This window comes from Apteryx mantelli, chromosome 11, assembly GCF_036417845.1.
Source record: "Apteryx mantelli isolate bAptMan1 chromosome 11, bAptMan1.hap1, whole genome shotgun sequence".
NCBI lineage: Eukaryota > Metazoa > Chordata > Aves > Apterygiformes > Apterygidae > Apteryx > Apteryx mantelli.
This window is the reverse complement of record NC_089988.1, coordinates 28561236-28577261: the sequence shown is the minus strand read 5'-3', so window position 1 is coordinate 28577261 and position 16026 is coordinate 28561236. Positions and strand designations below refer to the sequence as shown.

The 16026-nt window shown below is 53.6% G+C and overlaps 1 protein-coding gene across 1 annotated transcript; it reads left to right on the top strand.

Annotated features, from left to right (window-relative positions):
* Positions 1-6452: 6452 nt before the first annotated feature.
* On the top strand, positions 6453-13836 carry LOC136992942 (olfactory receptor 14J1-like; the record flags this gene model as incomplete). The annotated part of the gene is made up of 2 exons (XM_067302961.1): positions 6453-6905; positions 13678-13836. Coding segments are annotated over 2 exons (612 nt in total), but the record flags the coding sequence as incomplete, so codon positions are not given.
* Between the last annotated feature and the right edge of the window lie 2190 nt (positions 13837-16026).

Below are 16026 nucleotides of genomic sequence, written 5' to 3'. Positions count from 1 at the left end.
GAATTGCAGTGGCTATCGCCAGAGAGGACAAAATCATCAAATCATTCAGGCTGGAAGGGACCTTGGGAGGACTCTAGTCCAACCTCCTGCTCACTTAGGAATCAACACTGAGTTCACACCAAGTTCCTCAGGGCTTTGTCCAGCTGCGTCCTGCAAGCCTCCAAGAAGAGAGAGTCCACAACCCCTCTGGACGCCACTTCAAATGCTTCAGGATCCTCATCGATTTTTCTCCCTTATATACAATTTTAACTGCACAAACCCATTCCCTCAGCCTCTCCTCACAGGGCAAGTGCTTCAGCCCCCAACCACCTTGGGGGCCTGCCACTGAGCTCACTCCATGTGATCAACAGTGTTCTTCTACAGGGAACCCCAACTGTACACAGTCTCTGGATGGGCTCTAATGAGTGGTGAGTAGAGGGAGATAATCACTTCCCTCCATCTCCTGGCTGTGCTCCTGTTCATGCAGCCCAAGATGCTGTTGCCTGCTTTGCTGCCAGGGCACACTGCTGGCTGATGTTCATCTCGCTGCCCACAAAGACTCCCCAGCCCATATTATTGCAGGGTGTTGGTCTACCCCAGGTGCAGGACCTGCATTTGTCCTTGTTGAATTTCACAAAGTAGGTGACAGATCGTTCCTCCCGTCTGCTGAGGTCCCTCTGAATGGCAGCCCTCAAACATGTGACTCTTCCTCCTGATGAGGTGTCATCTACAAACGTGATGAGAGTTGCATCCTCCAGGTCACTGGTGAACCTGTCAGACAAGATAGGTCCGAGTATAGACCCCTGCATGCTCCACCTTTACCTGGCTTCCTGGTAAAGCATGACCCATTCAAAAAACCCTCTGAGCTCCATCATCCAAACAGCTTTTTATCCACCCGCGTGTCTACCCATCTTAACATGATGCCTTATTGTATTCAAGAATATTCATGGAGACAGTGTTCAACACCTTCCTAAAAGCATCATAAAAAAAATCCAGTACTTTCTGCTCCTCCACAATCACAGGTCTTTTATCACAGAAGGCAATCAGGTTGTGCAGGAATGATTTACCTTCAGTGAATCCATGCTGACTGTTCCCAGGCACACTCTTCATGTGCCCAGAAATATGATATGAGAGCATTTGCTGCATGACACACTCCTCACCAAAGTGAGGCTGAAGGGCCTGCAGCTCCCCAGGTTGTCCTTGTGGCCTTTCTTGAAGATGGGCAGAACCTATTCCTTTTTTCTGGTCTTTGGGACCTCCCCTGATCTACACAACCTTTCAAAAGTTGATAGAGACTGGCCTTGTTACAACGTTGGCCAGTCCTCTCAGTGTCTTCACGTGCAGCCCATCGCATCCCAGAGACTTGCATGGGCTGAGTACTTACAAGCAATCCCTCACTCAACCCTCATCCCCTGCTGGCTGTTTTTCTCTTCTGGAGCCCTGACTCGAGGCACAACAGCTCAGGAGACCTTGCTGGTGAAGACTGAAACCAAGAAGGCACTGAGTTCCTCAGACCTATCTGCATCTGCTATTACTAGAGCCCCTGCCCCATTCAGCAGTGAGACCAGGTGTTCTTTGCTTAGTCTTTCTGTGTTACTGGAGTAGTAGCAGCTCTTCTTCATGCCCTTGACATCTTCCGCAAGTGTCTACCCTCAGGGAGCTTGGGTTTCACCATGCCTACTTTGGTGGACAACAGCATCCTGTTGAACCAAGCCAATCTCCCAAGATGTCTCCCAGTTCTAATGGGTATCACTATGGACCATCCTTGTGCTTGGTGGCTGCTGTCTTTAAAGACCTGCTGGCTTTCCTAAGCTCCATTGCCCCTCAGAGCTGCCTCCAATGGGATCCCCCACCATTCCCCAAAGGAGGAAAAAGTTTCCTCCTTTGAAGGCTGGAGTCTGTACGCTACTACTGTCCTTCCTCACTGCCCTCACGATCTGGGACTCCACTATTCCATAGTCGCTGAAGCCAGGGTTTCCACAGATTATCACATCCCTGATCCATGCTTCCTTGTGTGAGTACCAGATCCAGGTGAGCATCACCCTTAATGGCCCATCAGGGAGCTGTGCTTGGAAGCTGTCGCTGACAGCCTCCAGAAATCTCCTGGACTGCTTGCACCCTGCAGTTTGCCCTTCCAATGAATGTCAGCGAGATTAAAGTCCCCCCAGAAGAACCAGGCCCTGTGACCACTGACTTCCTCAGGTTGCTTAAAGGAGACTGCATCCACCTCCTCACCCTCATCGGGTGGTCTGTAACTCCCATCACAACATCACCTTTACTCTGATGCTCATGCACAAGCTCTCACCCAAACCCTTGTCCATCCCATGCAAGAGCTCCATCCATCCGAGCTTTCCCTTCACACCAAGGGCATCCACCCTGCTCATCTTCTCTAAAGGTCTTGCCCGCAGAGCTTGTACACTGCCATCACAGCCCTCTGGTCATGCTGGCGGTCTGACCGCATCTCAGTTATTCCAACCGTGTTTCAGTTCTGTGACAGCTTGTGCAGCTCCATCTGCTCCTCTCTGTGCCCCAGGCTGCATTCACTTGTGCATATTTCAGTTGCAGAGCCTCAGCTGTGGCACAGAGAGCAGACTGGTCATGGTGAAACCTGTTACCATGAGCCAAGGACACCATGTGTGCAATGGCCCCACCTCAGAGCAGAGCCATGCTGGCCTAGAGAGCAGGTGGCAATGTAATGGTGAAAGGAGGTTCCCACTAAGAGAGCAAAGCCTGCAGTGCCCAAGGCCAGCGAGAAACAGAACTGGGCTGTGCAGGAATGGCAGGAGAGGGGTTGGCTGCCTGAACTGATTTGTAGCACCTTGGGGCCTGTGACAGAGGTGAAGTGATCTCCAGGCAGGACAAGGTGCCACTGAAGAAGTCCCTGGGCCTGTGTGGCCTGTGATCCAGCCACCCTGAGGTCATCATTAGCCCACTCCCTGTTTATATCATCTTGGGTTGAGAAGAGGTTCAGGAGGAGGAAAGCTAGAAGGTTTTAAGGGTGCAGAGACTAGAGCAGAGACCTTGGTGGGATGTGCCTCTCCCATTTATGAAACAGTCTTGGCTGTAGATCAGAGGGACTTTGCTAAAGGTAATGGCGGGATCCAGTTGTTTGGGTGCTGGTAGGAAACCTGAGATGCCTTGGGGCACTTGTCCAGCAACCACTACAAAGGGCCATGGTTTTCGTAGAGGTCCTGTGGTGTATCTGCTAGAGACATGTGGATGGGCTGGATACCCCCAGGCATCCAACATGGCCCTGCAGGCCTGTTTCTGTGTCACTGAATCAAGTGCCTGCACTGGATGACATCAACTGTTTGCAATGTCAGGATCTGCATGTGTCTCAGCTTCCTAGTGAGTGGAGCTCTGGTAGCAGTGGGCATCTCGTATCATTGCAGGTGGCCAAGGCAATTCCCTACCTGACCCCACCTCATGCTCTAGAAGGATATGGGTCTCTCAGATGCTCCATCAGAGCAAGCAGACCCTGGCACATGTTCTCCAGCACCTCTGTCTCTTCCAATGTCACCAGGTGTTTGTGTGTGAGCAACTGACTCCCACCCTTGAACGCCATTGATTATAACAGGAGCACGGACCATGATCTCGCATGCAGACATCCATGCTGTGCTCACTTCTGCCTGGGCAAGGGGAATGCCACCTCCTGTGTGTTTTTTATGGAGCTCACGAGAAGGATCTAAATCCCATACCAGCCCAGGGCCTTCTAAAGCACCCTGAGAAGCCCAAACTGACTCCTCTGAATCAACACCTGAACCATGTGTCAATGAGCTCCCTTCTTGTCCCCACCTAGGTGTCCTGCCTAGTTAAGAGGTGGGAATAGGAACTTTCAGAGTGGGACAGTTCCAGCTATCATAGATAGCCATCCTCTGATGAAATAAATTGCAGTGCTGGAATCAGTCTCTCTCCACTCTTTAGCAAAGGACAATAGCTGATTATTTTAGTCTACCTCAGTGAACATTTCCCAGGAAGATGGAGCAGAAGACCTGCATGGTCATGCACAGACCAAGATCTCACATGCAGACATCCATGCTGTTCTCACTTCTGCCTGGGACAGGGGAATCCCACCTCCTCTGTGTTTTTTGTGGAGCTCATGGGAAGGATCTGAATGCTATGTCAGCCCAGGGCCTTCTAAATCACCCTGAGAAGCCCAAACTGATTCATCTGAATCAGTACCTGAACAATGGGAAAAGGAACTCTGTTCTTATACCCATCTTGGTGTGCTGCCTAGCTAAGAGTTGGGGCTTGGGGCTTCCTGAGTGGGACTTTCCACCTTTCATAGACAACCATCCTCTGATGAGACAAATTGCAAGGCTGGAATCAGTCTTCTTTGAGTGCTTAGAGAGGGACCATCAGTGATTATTTTAGTCTACCTCAGTGAACATTTCCCAGGAGGAGGGAGCAGAAGGGACAGAAAAAATCATGCCTTCAGCTGGGCCTTTGTTCCTGAGTGGGGCCAGGCTCCTGGGATGGAGGGAGGTCATGGCAACCAGGCAGCACTGCCCAGAGCCAGCTGTGTGCAGGAGCAGCTCCTCTGCAAAGAGCAGCAGGGCTCTGGGCACTGCCTGCTGCTGCTGACATGAGAGGTGACATGACAGAGAGAAGTGCAAGGCCGTGTGGAGTGGGAGGAGAGAGGAGAGCTCGTTGTGGGAGAAATCTTCACAGCCCTTGACACGGTAAGTCTCTGGCTGCAGGGCAATGCTACTGACGTTCCTGGAAAGGTCTTGAAATCATTCCGGTCTTCAGGATTGGATTTTTAAGGATTGTTCTCCCGGCTTCTCCTTTGCAGAGGAAGAGAAGATGCTTCAGAGCAGAGATTCCCTGCCACACAGTCAGAGGGACAGGGCATCCTGCTACCTTCTCCCAGGGATGCTGCAGGGGTGTGAAGCCTGGGTGTGCACACAGGTCTGCTTATGGCTGTCATCTAGAGCAGTGTCCCTGCACTGCAGGGTGCTCTGTGTCTGGGGCAGTGACTCTTCTGTGTGTGAGGGTCAGCACTCAGCCTGCCCAGGTTGCTCCCCACAGCACTGCTGGGAGAAGCTCTGCGTGAGACGAGTGATCCCTGGCAGGGCAGGTTGAGCATCCTCTCCAGAGGATGCTGCATGGGTCAGGGCTGCTTACAGCTCCAGCTCATTCCCAGGATATTTCTGGAAGGGACTTTCCAAAAGGAAGTTCAAGGCAGGGGACACATGAAAGGGAAGGAGCTGTCATGAGTCTGTGCTTTCAGTTATTTTCTGTTAGGGTGGGGTTAAATGGGAATAGATCTGTCAGGTTTAGACAGGGGACGGAGGCTCCGAAACAGTGACAGTGAGAGAGGAACAGTTCTGGGAGGGACTCAGCAAATGCCTTCATCCACCCCTCAGCCTAAGGACAGAACCAGCATCGCCTTTCCAGCCTCACCAAGGTTTCTCTCACCTGCTCCATAGCACCTGCAAACACGGGGGTGCCCTGGGCAGTGTCCTGCCCCCGGGAGGTTTCTGCACCGCAGAGCTGAGCTGCCAGCGGGTGGGATGGGGTGTGTGAGCTCTGAGAGGGGAGAGACGTGGGGACGGAGAAACAGGTCCCCACAGGGACGGCTCCAGGCAGCAGAGTCATGGTCAGAGTGTGAAAGGAAACTGTCAACTCCAAGGCCTCCTTTCCTCTCCCAGCCAGCACAGCCCTCTGCTCTCAAGGTTATGGGGTCCAGATAAAGGAAACAAAAGAAGCCTTAAAACTACTAATGAACCCACATTATTTAGAAGTGGGAGTGAAGATGCTGAAAATGCCTTCAACAGTATGTGTGGATGAAGTCTGACTCGAACTGGGAATATAGATTTTAGTCACCCCTCTTCCCATTTACACAGTGCTCTAGGTCAGGGCTGACTCCTCTGGAGCCCATGGGCAGAGGCCCCTACTCCTTGTGTCAAACTCGGCCAGCACAAACCAGAGCTCAAGCCATGGAGCTCACTCACACTGCTGCTGAGATGGGGAGAGGTAATGTGTGTGTGTTTGGGGGAAGTTACGAGAAAGTTGCTCAGAGAAGTCTGTCCTAACTTGTTAATGTGTCTCCTTCCTCAGACAGTCCCCCTGTGCCACAAAGGAGCAAAATGTCCAACAGCAGCTCCCTCAACGAGTTCCTCCTCCTGGCATTTGCAGACACACGGGAGCTGCAGCTCTTGCACTTCTCGCTCTTCCTGGGCATCTACCTGGCTGCCCTCCTGGGCAACGGCCTCATCATCATAGCTGTAGCCTGCGACCACCACCTCCACACCCCCATGTACTTCTTCCTCCTCAACCTCTCCCTCCTCGACCTTGGCACCGTCTCCACCACTGTCCCCAAATCCATGGCCAATTCCCTGATGGACACCAGGACCATTTCCTACTGGGGATGCGCTGCTCAAGTCTTTCTGTTTGTCTTCTTGTTAGGAGGAGAGTATTCTCTTCTCACAGTCATGGCCTATGACCACTTTGTTGCCATCTGCAGACCCTTGCACTATGGAACCCTCATGGGCAGCAGAGCTTGTGTCAAAATGGCAGCAGCTGTCTGGGGCAGTGGATTTCTCCATGCTCTCCTGCACACTGCTAACACATTTTCCATACCACTCTGCCAAGGCAACACAGTGGACCAGTTCTTCTGTGAGATTCCCCAGATCCTCAAGCTCTCCTGCTCAGACTCCTACCTCAGGGAAATTGGGCTTATTGCGGTTAGTGCCTGTTTAGTGTTTGGGTGTTTCATTTTCATTGTGCTGTCCTACGTGCAGATCTTCACTGCTGTGCTGAGGATGCCCTCTGAGCAGGGACGACACAAAGCTTTTTCCACCTGCCTCCCTCACCTTGCCGTGGTCTCCCTGTTTGTCACCACTGGCCTGTTTGACTGTCTGAAGCCCCCCTCCATCTCCTCCCCAGCTCTGGATATGGTGGTGACTGTTCTGTACGCAGTGGTGCCTCCAGCAGTGAACCCCCTCATCTACAGCATGAGGAACAAGGAGCTCAAAGATGCCCTGAGGAAAGTGACTTCTTGGACATTTTTCAGCAGTGGTAACATTGCCATTGATCTTCATAAATGAGTTCCCCATATCCCGTACCAGGACTGAGCTTTCTTTTTTCACTTTATTTTTATCACGACTATTAATGCTGTTGTTATTATTATTTCTCACCATGTTGCTGAACCAATGGTTGGGTTCATTCCACCTTCACTGAGACTGCTCTGTCTCACCTGGTGCCCATATAAAGCTGTGTCCAACACTGGGTCAGAGCTGACTCCCTCACAGTATCTCTGTAATAAAGTAGGTTCTTGCAGGTGCAGTGCCTGAAGGCTGGGCTCTTCCTCCAAAGCTGCTGTCCCTCACGCACTGTCCCCAGCACATTTCCTTTAGAAAATCTCACGCACCATTCTTGCTGGTCCTTACCCCAAAAGTCACCCCCAGACAAAGCTCCATGCCCAGCAGGGGGACTGGATGTCCAGCTGTGAGCCCTGGGAGGACGAGCCCTCTGCTGGGTCCTCTGCAGGGCTGTCAGGGAGCATGCAGAGGAGGTCCTGGGGCCATCTGCTGGGCCTGTAGACCATCCTCCTCCCATGGGGGACCCTCAAACAGCGTCTGTCAGAACACAGATCCATCCCAGCTTGTTGCTGCATGAACAGAGAGGAGAAACTGCCCCAGGAAACTCCTCCCAGACCCAGCCTCTTGTATCAGTCATTTCCAGCACTGGCCATTCCCATGGTCCTGGAGAGATGTGATCTTTGAATGTGACCTGCTCTGTCTCCCTGCTGGGCTCAGCACCTGTATGGGGATAATGGTCAGTCCTGCTAACCCCGGGGGACAGGATCAGGGCTGAGCAGGACCTGGGGACTGGTGGGAGGCTTCAGGAGGGCTTTGGGGGACAGAGCACTCAGGGCTGTCATGCAGACCATGCCTGGAGGAGACTTCCCTACCCCTGAATGCACCCTGTCCTGTGCAGTGTCAGTGCAGTGGGGCCATGGGGCCACATGGAGGGCAGCAGGGCTGGGCCAGCAAAGGGAGAGGAGGCAGATGGGAGCCATGACACCCCAGAAGCTCCCAACGGTCATGGAGGGGACTCATTGCTGCAAGCAGGGTCGGGGGTTTCTCAGGGGCTGCAGCCACTGGCACCACCTGCCAGGACTCCCAGACCCAGCACAGATGGTCAGTGCCCAGCAATGCAGCTCACAGTGCCCCCCATCCTTTGTCACCGTCCTCTCTCAGGAGCACCACTAGGTGCATAACTCCCTGACCAGGTTTGGAGAGGAACTGCTGGAGGGCTGCTGGAGGTCTTCTCTTCTCACGCCTGCTGCCCCTGGCTCTGCCCTGGCATCACCCCAGAGGCTCTGCCTTGGTCATGTTATGTCTCCTCTAGCTCTCATCTGAGACCACGTAGGGTCCTGCAGCACATAGCTCTGCTTAGATCTTAGATGGAGAGCGCAGCTAACAAAGGCAGCGAACAGACGCAGCAGTTTGCACAGCAATGTTTGGGCTCTGACTAGAACTTGAGGATCTTGTGGAAGTTGTGGGCTTTCTGAGGACCCCCGAGGAACTAGCAGGTGATTGCTGTGAACAGGAGAGCGGAAGCTAGGCAAGGACAACTGCAGGAGGCCTTGACTTCTCCTGGGAAAAGCTCCTGGGAGAAGCTCTAGCTAGGAGTGGCTGCTGCTAATGAGCTCTCTTGGTTGCCCCTGACCAGAGGGAGTTGGGGCCTTTGATCCAGATGGCCCTTGATTAGGGCAGGTCAAGCACCCTGGGAGTCAGTGCTAGGGAGAGGCCTATATAAGAGCCAGGCCCAGAGGCAGCTTCCAGAGAGGCAGTGAGCAGAGGCAGCAGTTTGTGCAGCAGGGTGCATGAAGCTACCTTTGTTTCTGATCCCTGTGGTGTATGCTTCCTCAAGTATGGTTGTGACATGCCGTGGAGCACATTCCCCAGTGGCTGTTGGAGTTGCTGTGTCAGAGGCTTGGACTCAGACAGACCCTCTGACAGTAGAAGTAGCCCTGCAGGTCTCAGGCTGCAGGGAGTGCTTGGGGCCTCTCCGGGAGGCCTGGGCTGGCAGTCAGCTCTCCTGCAGGAGGTGTGCTGCTGTTGACGAGCTGTGTAGTCAGGTAAGGGAGTTACGGGAGGAAGTTAGTAGGCTGCACAGCATCTGAGAAGATGAGCAAGAGATAGGGTATTTTCGGAGACTGTGCAGCTTCAGGAGTCCCAGCCCCCCACAGCAGTGGAGTTGCCTGAGGGCTCTGTGCTGTGTGAAATGATACATCATAACACTGTAGAAGAAGGCTGGAAGCTGGTCACTGCTCGTGGGAGGAGAAAGGCTCCTACTCCTCCCAAAGACTTGCAGCTGAAGAACAGGTTTAGTGCCCTCCAGGATGAGGAGGAGATGGGCATGGCTGCAAGGGAAGTAACTGGGACAACAGACCCTGTGCCTTGCGGGAATGCCCGGAAGAAGCAGCGGGTGATTGTTGTGGGGGACTCCCTGCTGCAGGGGACAGAGGCATCTATCTGCCGACCTGACCTCTTGTCTAGAGAGGTTTGTGGCCTGCTGGGGGCTTGTGTGAGAGATGTCATGCAAAGACTGCCTAGGCTCGTCCATTCTTCGGACTATTACCCACTGCTGCTCTTCCATGTGGGCGCCAATGACACCAAGGGCAAACTGGAGACCAGCAAGCAGGATTTCAGAGCTCTGGGGATGGTGGTCAAGGGTCTGGGAGCCCAGGTCATCTTCTCCTCAATCCCCCCAGTGAAGGGGATGGAGGAGAGGAGGAGGAGACGGACTTTGCAGGTTAACGACTGGCTGCGCCGCTGGTGTTGGCAACAGGGTTTTGGTTTCTACGACCATGGGACCCTGTTTGAAGATCGACAACTGATGGCGAGAGATGGGATCCACCTCACGAGGCGGGGCACGCGGGTCTTTGCCAACAGGTTGGCCAACCTGCTAAGGAGGGCTTTAAACTAGGAAAGATGGGGGAAGGGGAGAGTTATAGTGACAGGGTAGTTGGCAAAAGACTGCTCAAGTCAGGATGCCTCCAACAGGTGAATGCAGCCAGGGAAGTGCGCATGGGATGTGGCTATGGAGGATCCTCTTGTATCCCTCCTGGGAAACCTGCATGCTTGATCACCTCCCTGAAATGCCTGTACACCAATGCCCGCAGCTTGGGGAACAAACAGGAAGAACTAGAGATGTGTGTGCGGTCTCAGGGCCATGATCTCATTGCCATTACAGAGACATGGTGGGATAGCTCGCATGACTGGAGTGCTGTCATGGATGGCTACGTGCTTTTTAGGAAAGACAGGCCAGGCAAGCGAGGTGGTGGAGTTGCTCTTTATGTGAGAGAGCAACTGGAATGTATTGAGCTGTGCCTAGGGGTGGATGAAGAGCGAGTCGAGAGCTTATGGGTAAGGATGAAAGGGCAGGCTAGCATGGGTGACACTGTTGTGGGTGTTTACTGCAGGCCACCTGATCAGGATGAGGAAGTCGATGAGGCCTTCTACAGACAGCTGGAAGTAGCCTCACGTTCCCAGGCCCTGGTTCTCATGGGGGACTTCAACCACCCCGATATCTGCTGGAAAGACAACACAGCTAGGCACAAACAGTCCTGGAGATTCCTGCAGAGCATTGGTGACAACTTCTTGACCCAGGTGGTGGAGGAGCCAACAAGGAGAGGTGTGCTGCTGGACCTCGTACTAACAAACAAAGAAGGACTGGTGGAAGATGTGAAGGTTGGGGGCTGCCTTGGCTGCAGTGACCATGAGATGGTGGAGTTCAGGATCCTGCGAGGAGGCAGCAGGGCACCAAGTAGGATCGCAACCCTGGACTTCAGGAGAGCAAACTTTGACCTCTTCAGGGACCTACTTGGAGGAATCCCATGGGTGAGGGCCCTGGAAGGAAGGAGTGTTCAAGAGAGTTGGTTAATATTCAAACATCACTTCCTCCAGGCTCAAGAGCGGTGCATCCCTATGAGTAGGAAGTCAAGCAAAGGAGGTAGGAGACCTGCATGGATGAGCAAGGAGCTCCTGGCAAAACTCAACCAGAAGAAGGAAGTATACAGAAAGTGGAAAGGGAGACAGGCCACTTGGGAGGAATATAGGAATGTTGTCAGAGTATGCAGGGATGCGACGAGGAAGGCTAAGGCCCGTTTGGAATTAAATCTGGCTAGAGATGTCAAGGACAACAAGAAGGGCTTCTTCAAATATATCAGCAGCAAGAGGAAGACTAGGGAAAATGTGGGCCCTTTGCTGAATGGAGTGGGTGCCCTGGTGACGAAGGATGCAGAGAAGGCAGAGTTACTGAATGCCTTCTTTGCTTCAGTCTTTACTGGTCAGGCCAGCCCTCAGGAACCCCAGACCCTGGAGGCAAGAGAGAAAGTCTGGAGAGAGGAAGACTTTCCCTTGGTGGAGGAGGAGTGGGTTAGAGACCATTTAAGCAAACTTGACACCCACAGATCCATGGGCCCTGATGGGATGCACCCACGAGTGCTGAGGGAGCTGGCGGATGTCATTGCTAAGCCACTCTCCATCATCTTTGAAAGGTCATGGAGAACAGGGGAGGTGCCCGAGGACTGGAAGAAAGCCAATGTCACCCCAGTCTTCAAAAAGGGCAAGAAGGAGGACCCAGGGAACTACAGGCCAGTCAGCCTCACCTCCATCCCTGGAAAGGTGATGGAGCAGATCATCCTGGAAGCCATCTCCACGCATGTGGAGGAAAAGAAGGTGATCAGGAGTAGTCAGCATGGCTTCACCAAGGGGAAATCATGCCTAACCAATCTGATAGCCTTCTATGATGGAATGACTGGCTGGGTAGATGAGGGGAGAGCAGTGGATGTTGTCTACCTAGACTTCAGCAAGGCTTTTGACACTGTCTCCCATAGCATCCTCATAGACAAGCTCAGGAAGTGTGGGTTAGATGAGTGGACAGTGAGGTGGATTGAGACCTGGCTGAATGGCAGAGCTCAGAGAGTTGTGATCAGTGGCACAGAGTCTAGTTGGAGGCCTGTAGCTAGCGGTGTCCCCCAGGGGTCAGTACTGGGTCCAGTCTTGTTCAACTTCTTCATCAATGACCTGGATGAAGGCACAGAGTGCACACTCAGCAAGTTTGCTGACGATACAAAACTGGGAGGAGTGGCCGATACGCCAGAGGGCTGTGCTGCCATTCAAAGAGACCTGGACAGGCTGGAGAGGTGGGCAGAGAGGAACCTTATGAAGTTCAACAAAGGGAAGTGCAGGGTCCTGCACCTGGGGAGGAATAACCCCATGCACCAGTACAGGTTGGGGGTTGACCTGCTGGAAAGCAGCTCTGCGGAGAAGGACCTGGGAGTGCTGGTGGACACCAAGTTAAGCATGAGGCAGCAATGTGCCCTTGTGGCCAAGAAGGCCAATGGTATCCTGGGCTGCATCAGGAAGAGTGTTGCCAGCAGGTCGAGGGAAGTGATTCTCCCCCTCTACTCAGCCCTGGTGAGGCCACATCTGGAGTACTGCGTCCAGTTCTGGGCTCCCCAGTACAAGAGGGATGTGGCACTACTGGAGCAAGTCCAGCGAAGGGCCACAAAGATGATTAGGGGACTGGAGCATCTCTCTTATGAGGAAAGGCTGAGAGAGCTGGGCCTGTTTAGCCTGGAGAAGAGAAGGCTGAGAGGAGATCTTATCAATGTGTACAAGTATCTTAAGGGAGGGTGTCGAGAGGATGGGACCAGACTCTTTTCAGTGGTGCCGAGCGACAGGACGCGAGGCAATGGGCACAAACTGAAACACAGTCACTTCCATCTTAACATGAGGAAAAACTTTTTCACTGTGAGGGTGACAGAGCACTGGAACAGGTTGCCCCGAGAGGTGGTGGAGTCTCCTTCTCTGGAGATATTCAAAAGCCGCCTGGATGCAATCCTGTGCAATGTGCTCTAGGTGACCCTGCTTGAGCAGGGGGGTTGGACTAGATGATCTCCAGAGGTCCCTTCCAGCCTCAGTGATTCTGTGATTCTGTGATTCTGTGGGAGAAGGAGAAAAAGGAAAGCCTTTTGTCCGTGGGACTTGTAGCACCCCGTCAACCCTCTACTGCCTTTCCCGGCTGTATCATTCCAGAAGTCCTTTGGCAGGACCATTTTTTGGTTTGGTACCCCCATGTACTTCCTCCTCCTCAACCTTTCTCTCCTTGACCTTGGCACCATCTCCACCACTGTCCCCAAATCCATGGCCTATTCCCTGAGGGACACCAGGGCCATTTCCTACTCGGAATGGGCTGCCCAGGTCTTTTTCTTGGTCTTCTTTATGTTGGCAGAGTATTTTCTTCTCACTGTCATGGCCTGTGACCGCTATGTTGCCATCTGCAAACCCCTGCACTACATGGACAGCAGAGCTTGTGTCAAAATGGCAGCTGCTGCCTGGGCCAGTGGTTTTCTCAATGGTCTCCTGCACACTGCTAACACATTTTCCATACCACTGTGCCAAGGCAACACAGTGGACCAGTTCTTCTGCGAAGTTCCCCAGATCCTCAAGGTCTCCTGCTCAGATTTCCTACCTCAGGGAAGTTGGGGTTCTTGTGTTTAGTGCCTCTTTAACTTTGGGGTGTTTCATTTTCACTGTGCAGTCCTACGTGCAGATCTTTACTGTGGTTCTCAGGATGCCCTCTGAGCAGGGCTGGCACAAAGCCTTTTCCACGTGCCTCCCTCACCTGGCCATGGTCTCCCTGTTCATCAGCACCACATTTTTTGCCTACCTGAAGCCCCCCTCCATCTCCTCCCCAACTCTGAATCTGGTGGTGACTGTTCTGTACTCCTTGGTACCTCTAACAGTGAACCCTCTCATCTACAGCATGAGGAACAAGGAGCTCAAGGATGCAGTGAGGAAACTCATTCAGTTGGTACTAGCTCAGCAACAATAAGCTGCCCATCTTTCCTCACAAGCCATTTCCAGTTTATCTCAGACAGCTCTTTTGTTTTGGGAGTTCTGCCTGTGATAGTCATGTTTTTACAGAAAAGTTTGAATTCATCCCACCTCTCCAGAGGCACAAACCCTGCTGTCTGACCCAGAGGACTTCTGTAAATCTGCTCATCACTGTGTCAGAGTTGGCCTCCCAAGTAGCACCACTGTAATAAAAGGGGATCTCCTTAGTACTGTGCCTGAAGGTTGGGCTCTTCTTCCCAAGCTGGAGCCAAGAATGCACTCAGGGAATTGCACCTGAAAAGGCCCTGTTGCTGTGCTTGGGTTTTCCATTTGCTAAGGGGCATCTGCTCTTTTGGGTAATGTATGAGGGAATGAGGGCTGGATTCATCCCTCTCTTGAGGGTGCCCAGTGCCCTTGAGGAGGGTGAGTGGTCAAGAGGTCTCTGCCAGGGACGGTTTCACATATTAGAGGGCTGGTGAAGGATGCCCATCCTTCTGGAAGGGACTATGAGCCACCAGAAGAGCACAGGGGATCTCCAGGGACAGCCCATTCCTGGGATGGGCAGTGAGTGGAGTCTCAGAAAACCAAGTGGAGTCACCCAAAGCAAAGGGCTAAGCCAAAGAATGCATGAAATCAGAGCTCTGCAATCTCAGGAGAGGCAGTGGGCTGGGTCTATGACACCCCTGAGCCATTGGAAATGCCCTGTGATTGCTCCAATCATTCTCCACAGACACAGACCCTGGGGAGGAGATTGTCAGGTCCAATGATGGTGGTGCAGCTGGGGCTGCCCTGACCAGCATGGCCAGTGTGGAGTCACCCCGGGGCCCCACAGTCCACTTGCCCTGCAGAGCAGCCCTGTCAGTGCAGGGCCCTGTGGGGAGCACAGGGGAGAGGTGCATGAATGGCTGGTGAGCCCAGCACGGACACACTGACCTGGGGAAAGGCTCTCTGGGGAGCAGGGACATCCCTGGAGAAAAGCAAAGGCACAATTGTTTGCTTCTGTGGGGGGGAATAAATGAAAACCTGTTTCTATGTGTGTCAGCTCAGGGCAGGCTGCTCTGTCACTGGAGCTGCCTGAGGAGCCTCAGGGCCAGGAGTCTTGTGCTGTCCTGGGGAGAGGGGCTGCCCAGAGGGGCTGCAGGCAGCCAGGGTTAAGGATTTCCTGGTCACGAGAGGAGTAGAGACACAGTGTGACTGGCTTCCATTTCCTTGGGCCATTGCTGCCCCCAGCCCTGGGTCTGATGGGGAGGCTGACACCCCTCTCTGCCCCCCAGGACCTGCTGTGCCCTTCAGAGGGGCTGTGGCTGTGGAGTGAGTGCCCAGAGCTCTGCAGCCCCCTGTAACAGGCACTGCTGCTGGGCACCCCCAGCGTGGGCTGCTCTGCTGGGTGGTCTGGGGAGAGGGCAGGGGAGGTGGGGAGAGCTGGGGAGGGTCTTTGCTGGGCTGGAAAGGGCCCAGGAAGGAAAAAAAATGCCAACAGGCAGCTACTCTGTGTGAATGGCAATGTGGGAGCACAGAGCTGTGTGCTTGGAGGGCAAATGCAGGTCTCCTGGGAAAGGCACCAGGACATGGCGGGTGCAGGAGAAAAGAGCCCAGGTTGTTCCCTGTGTTGCATGGACACACTGGGGAAGCTGCCTCAAGTCCATCATCCCACACCAGCCCCTCACATCACCCCTTTGCAGTGCTGGCTGCTCACCCCAGCTGTGGGGTTGTCCATGGCCACCTCCATCCTCCTGCAGGTTTCTGTATCCTGATGGAGGGGAAAAGGCAGCCTTGCATGACCTCTCTTCTGCACCAGAGCCTGGCAGATCCTGGAGCACGGCTGTTTGCTGACCCCCACGTGGGGCCCAGCCCAGATTGGGCAGGGCACAGGTTCTCAGACCCCCCAAACTCCGGGGGATTATTTAAGAATCTTTTAATAATACCACAGCCCTCTCCATGTCTGAGGTCTCTGGTGCCAGCTTCTGCTGAGCTCTGCCTTTCCTCACTCCATCCCTGCATGCACAGACAATGTCTTCATTATCCCCCTGGGCAGCCCGTCCCCTTTCCACCCTCTGTGCATGTCCACCCCAGCACTCTGAGTGCTGGTGGTGCTGCCAGGGCAGAGGTGGAGGATCCCCCGGAGCGGCTGCTCAGGGAGCTCCCCATGGAAATGCTATGCCCAGCCGCAGCCCCAGTGTGGCTGAGG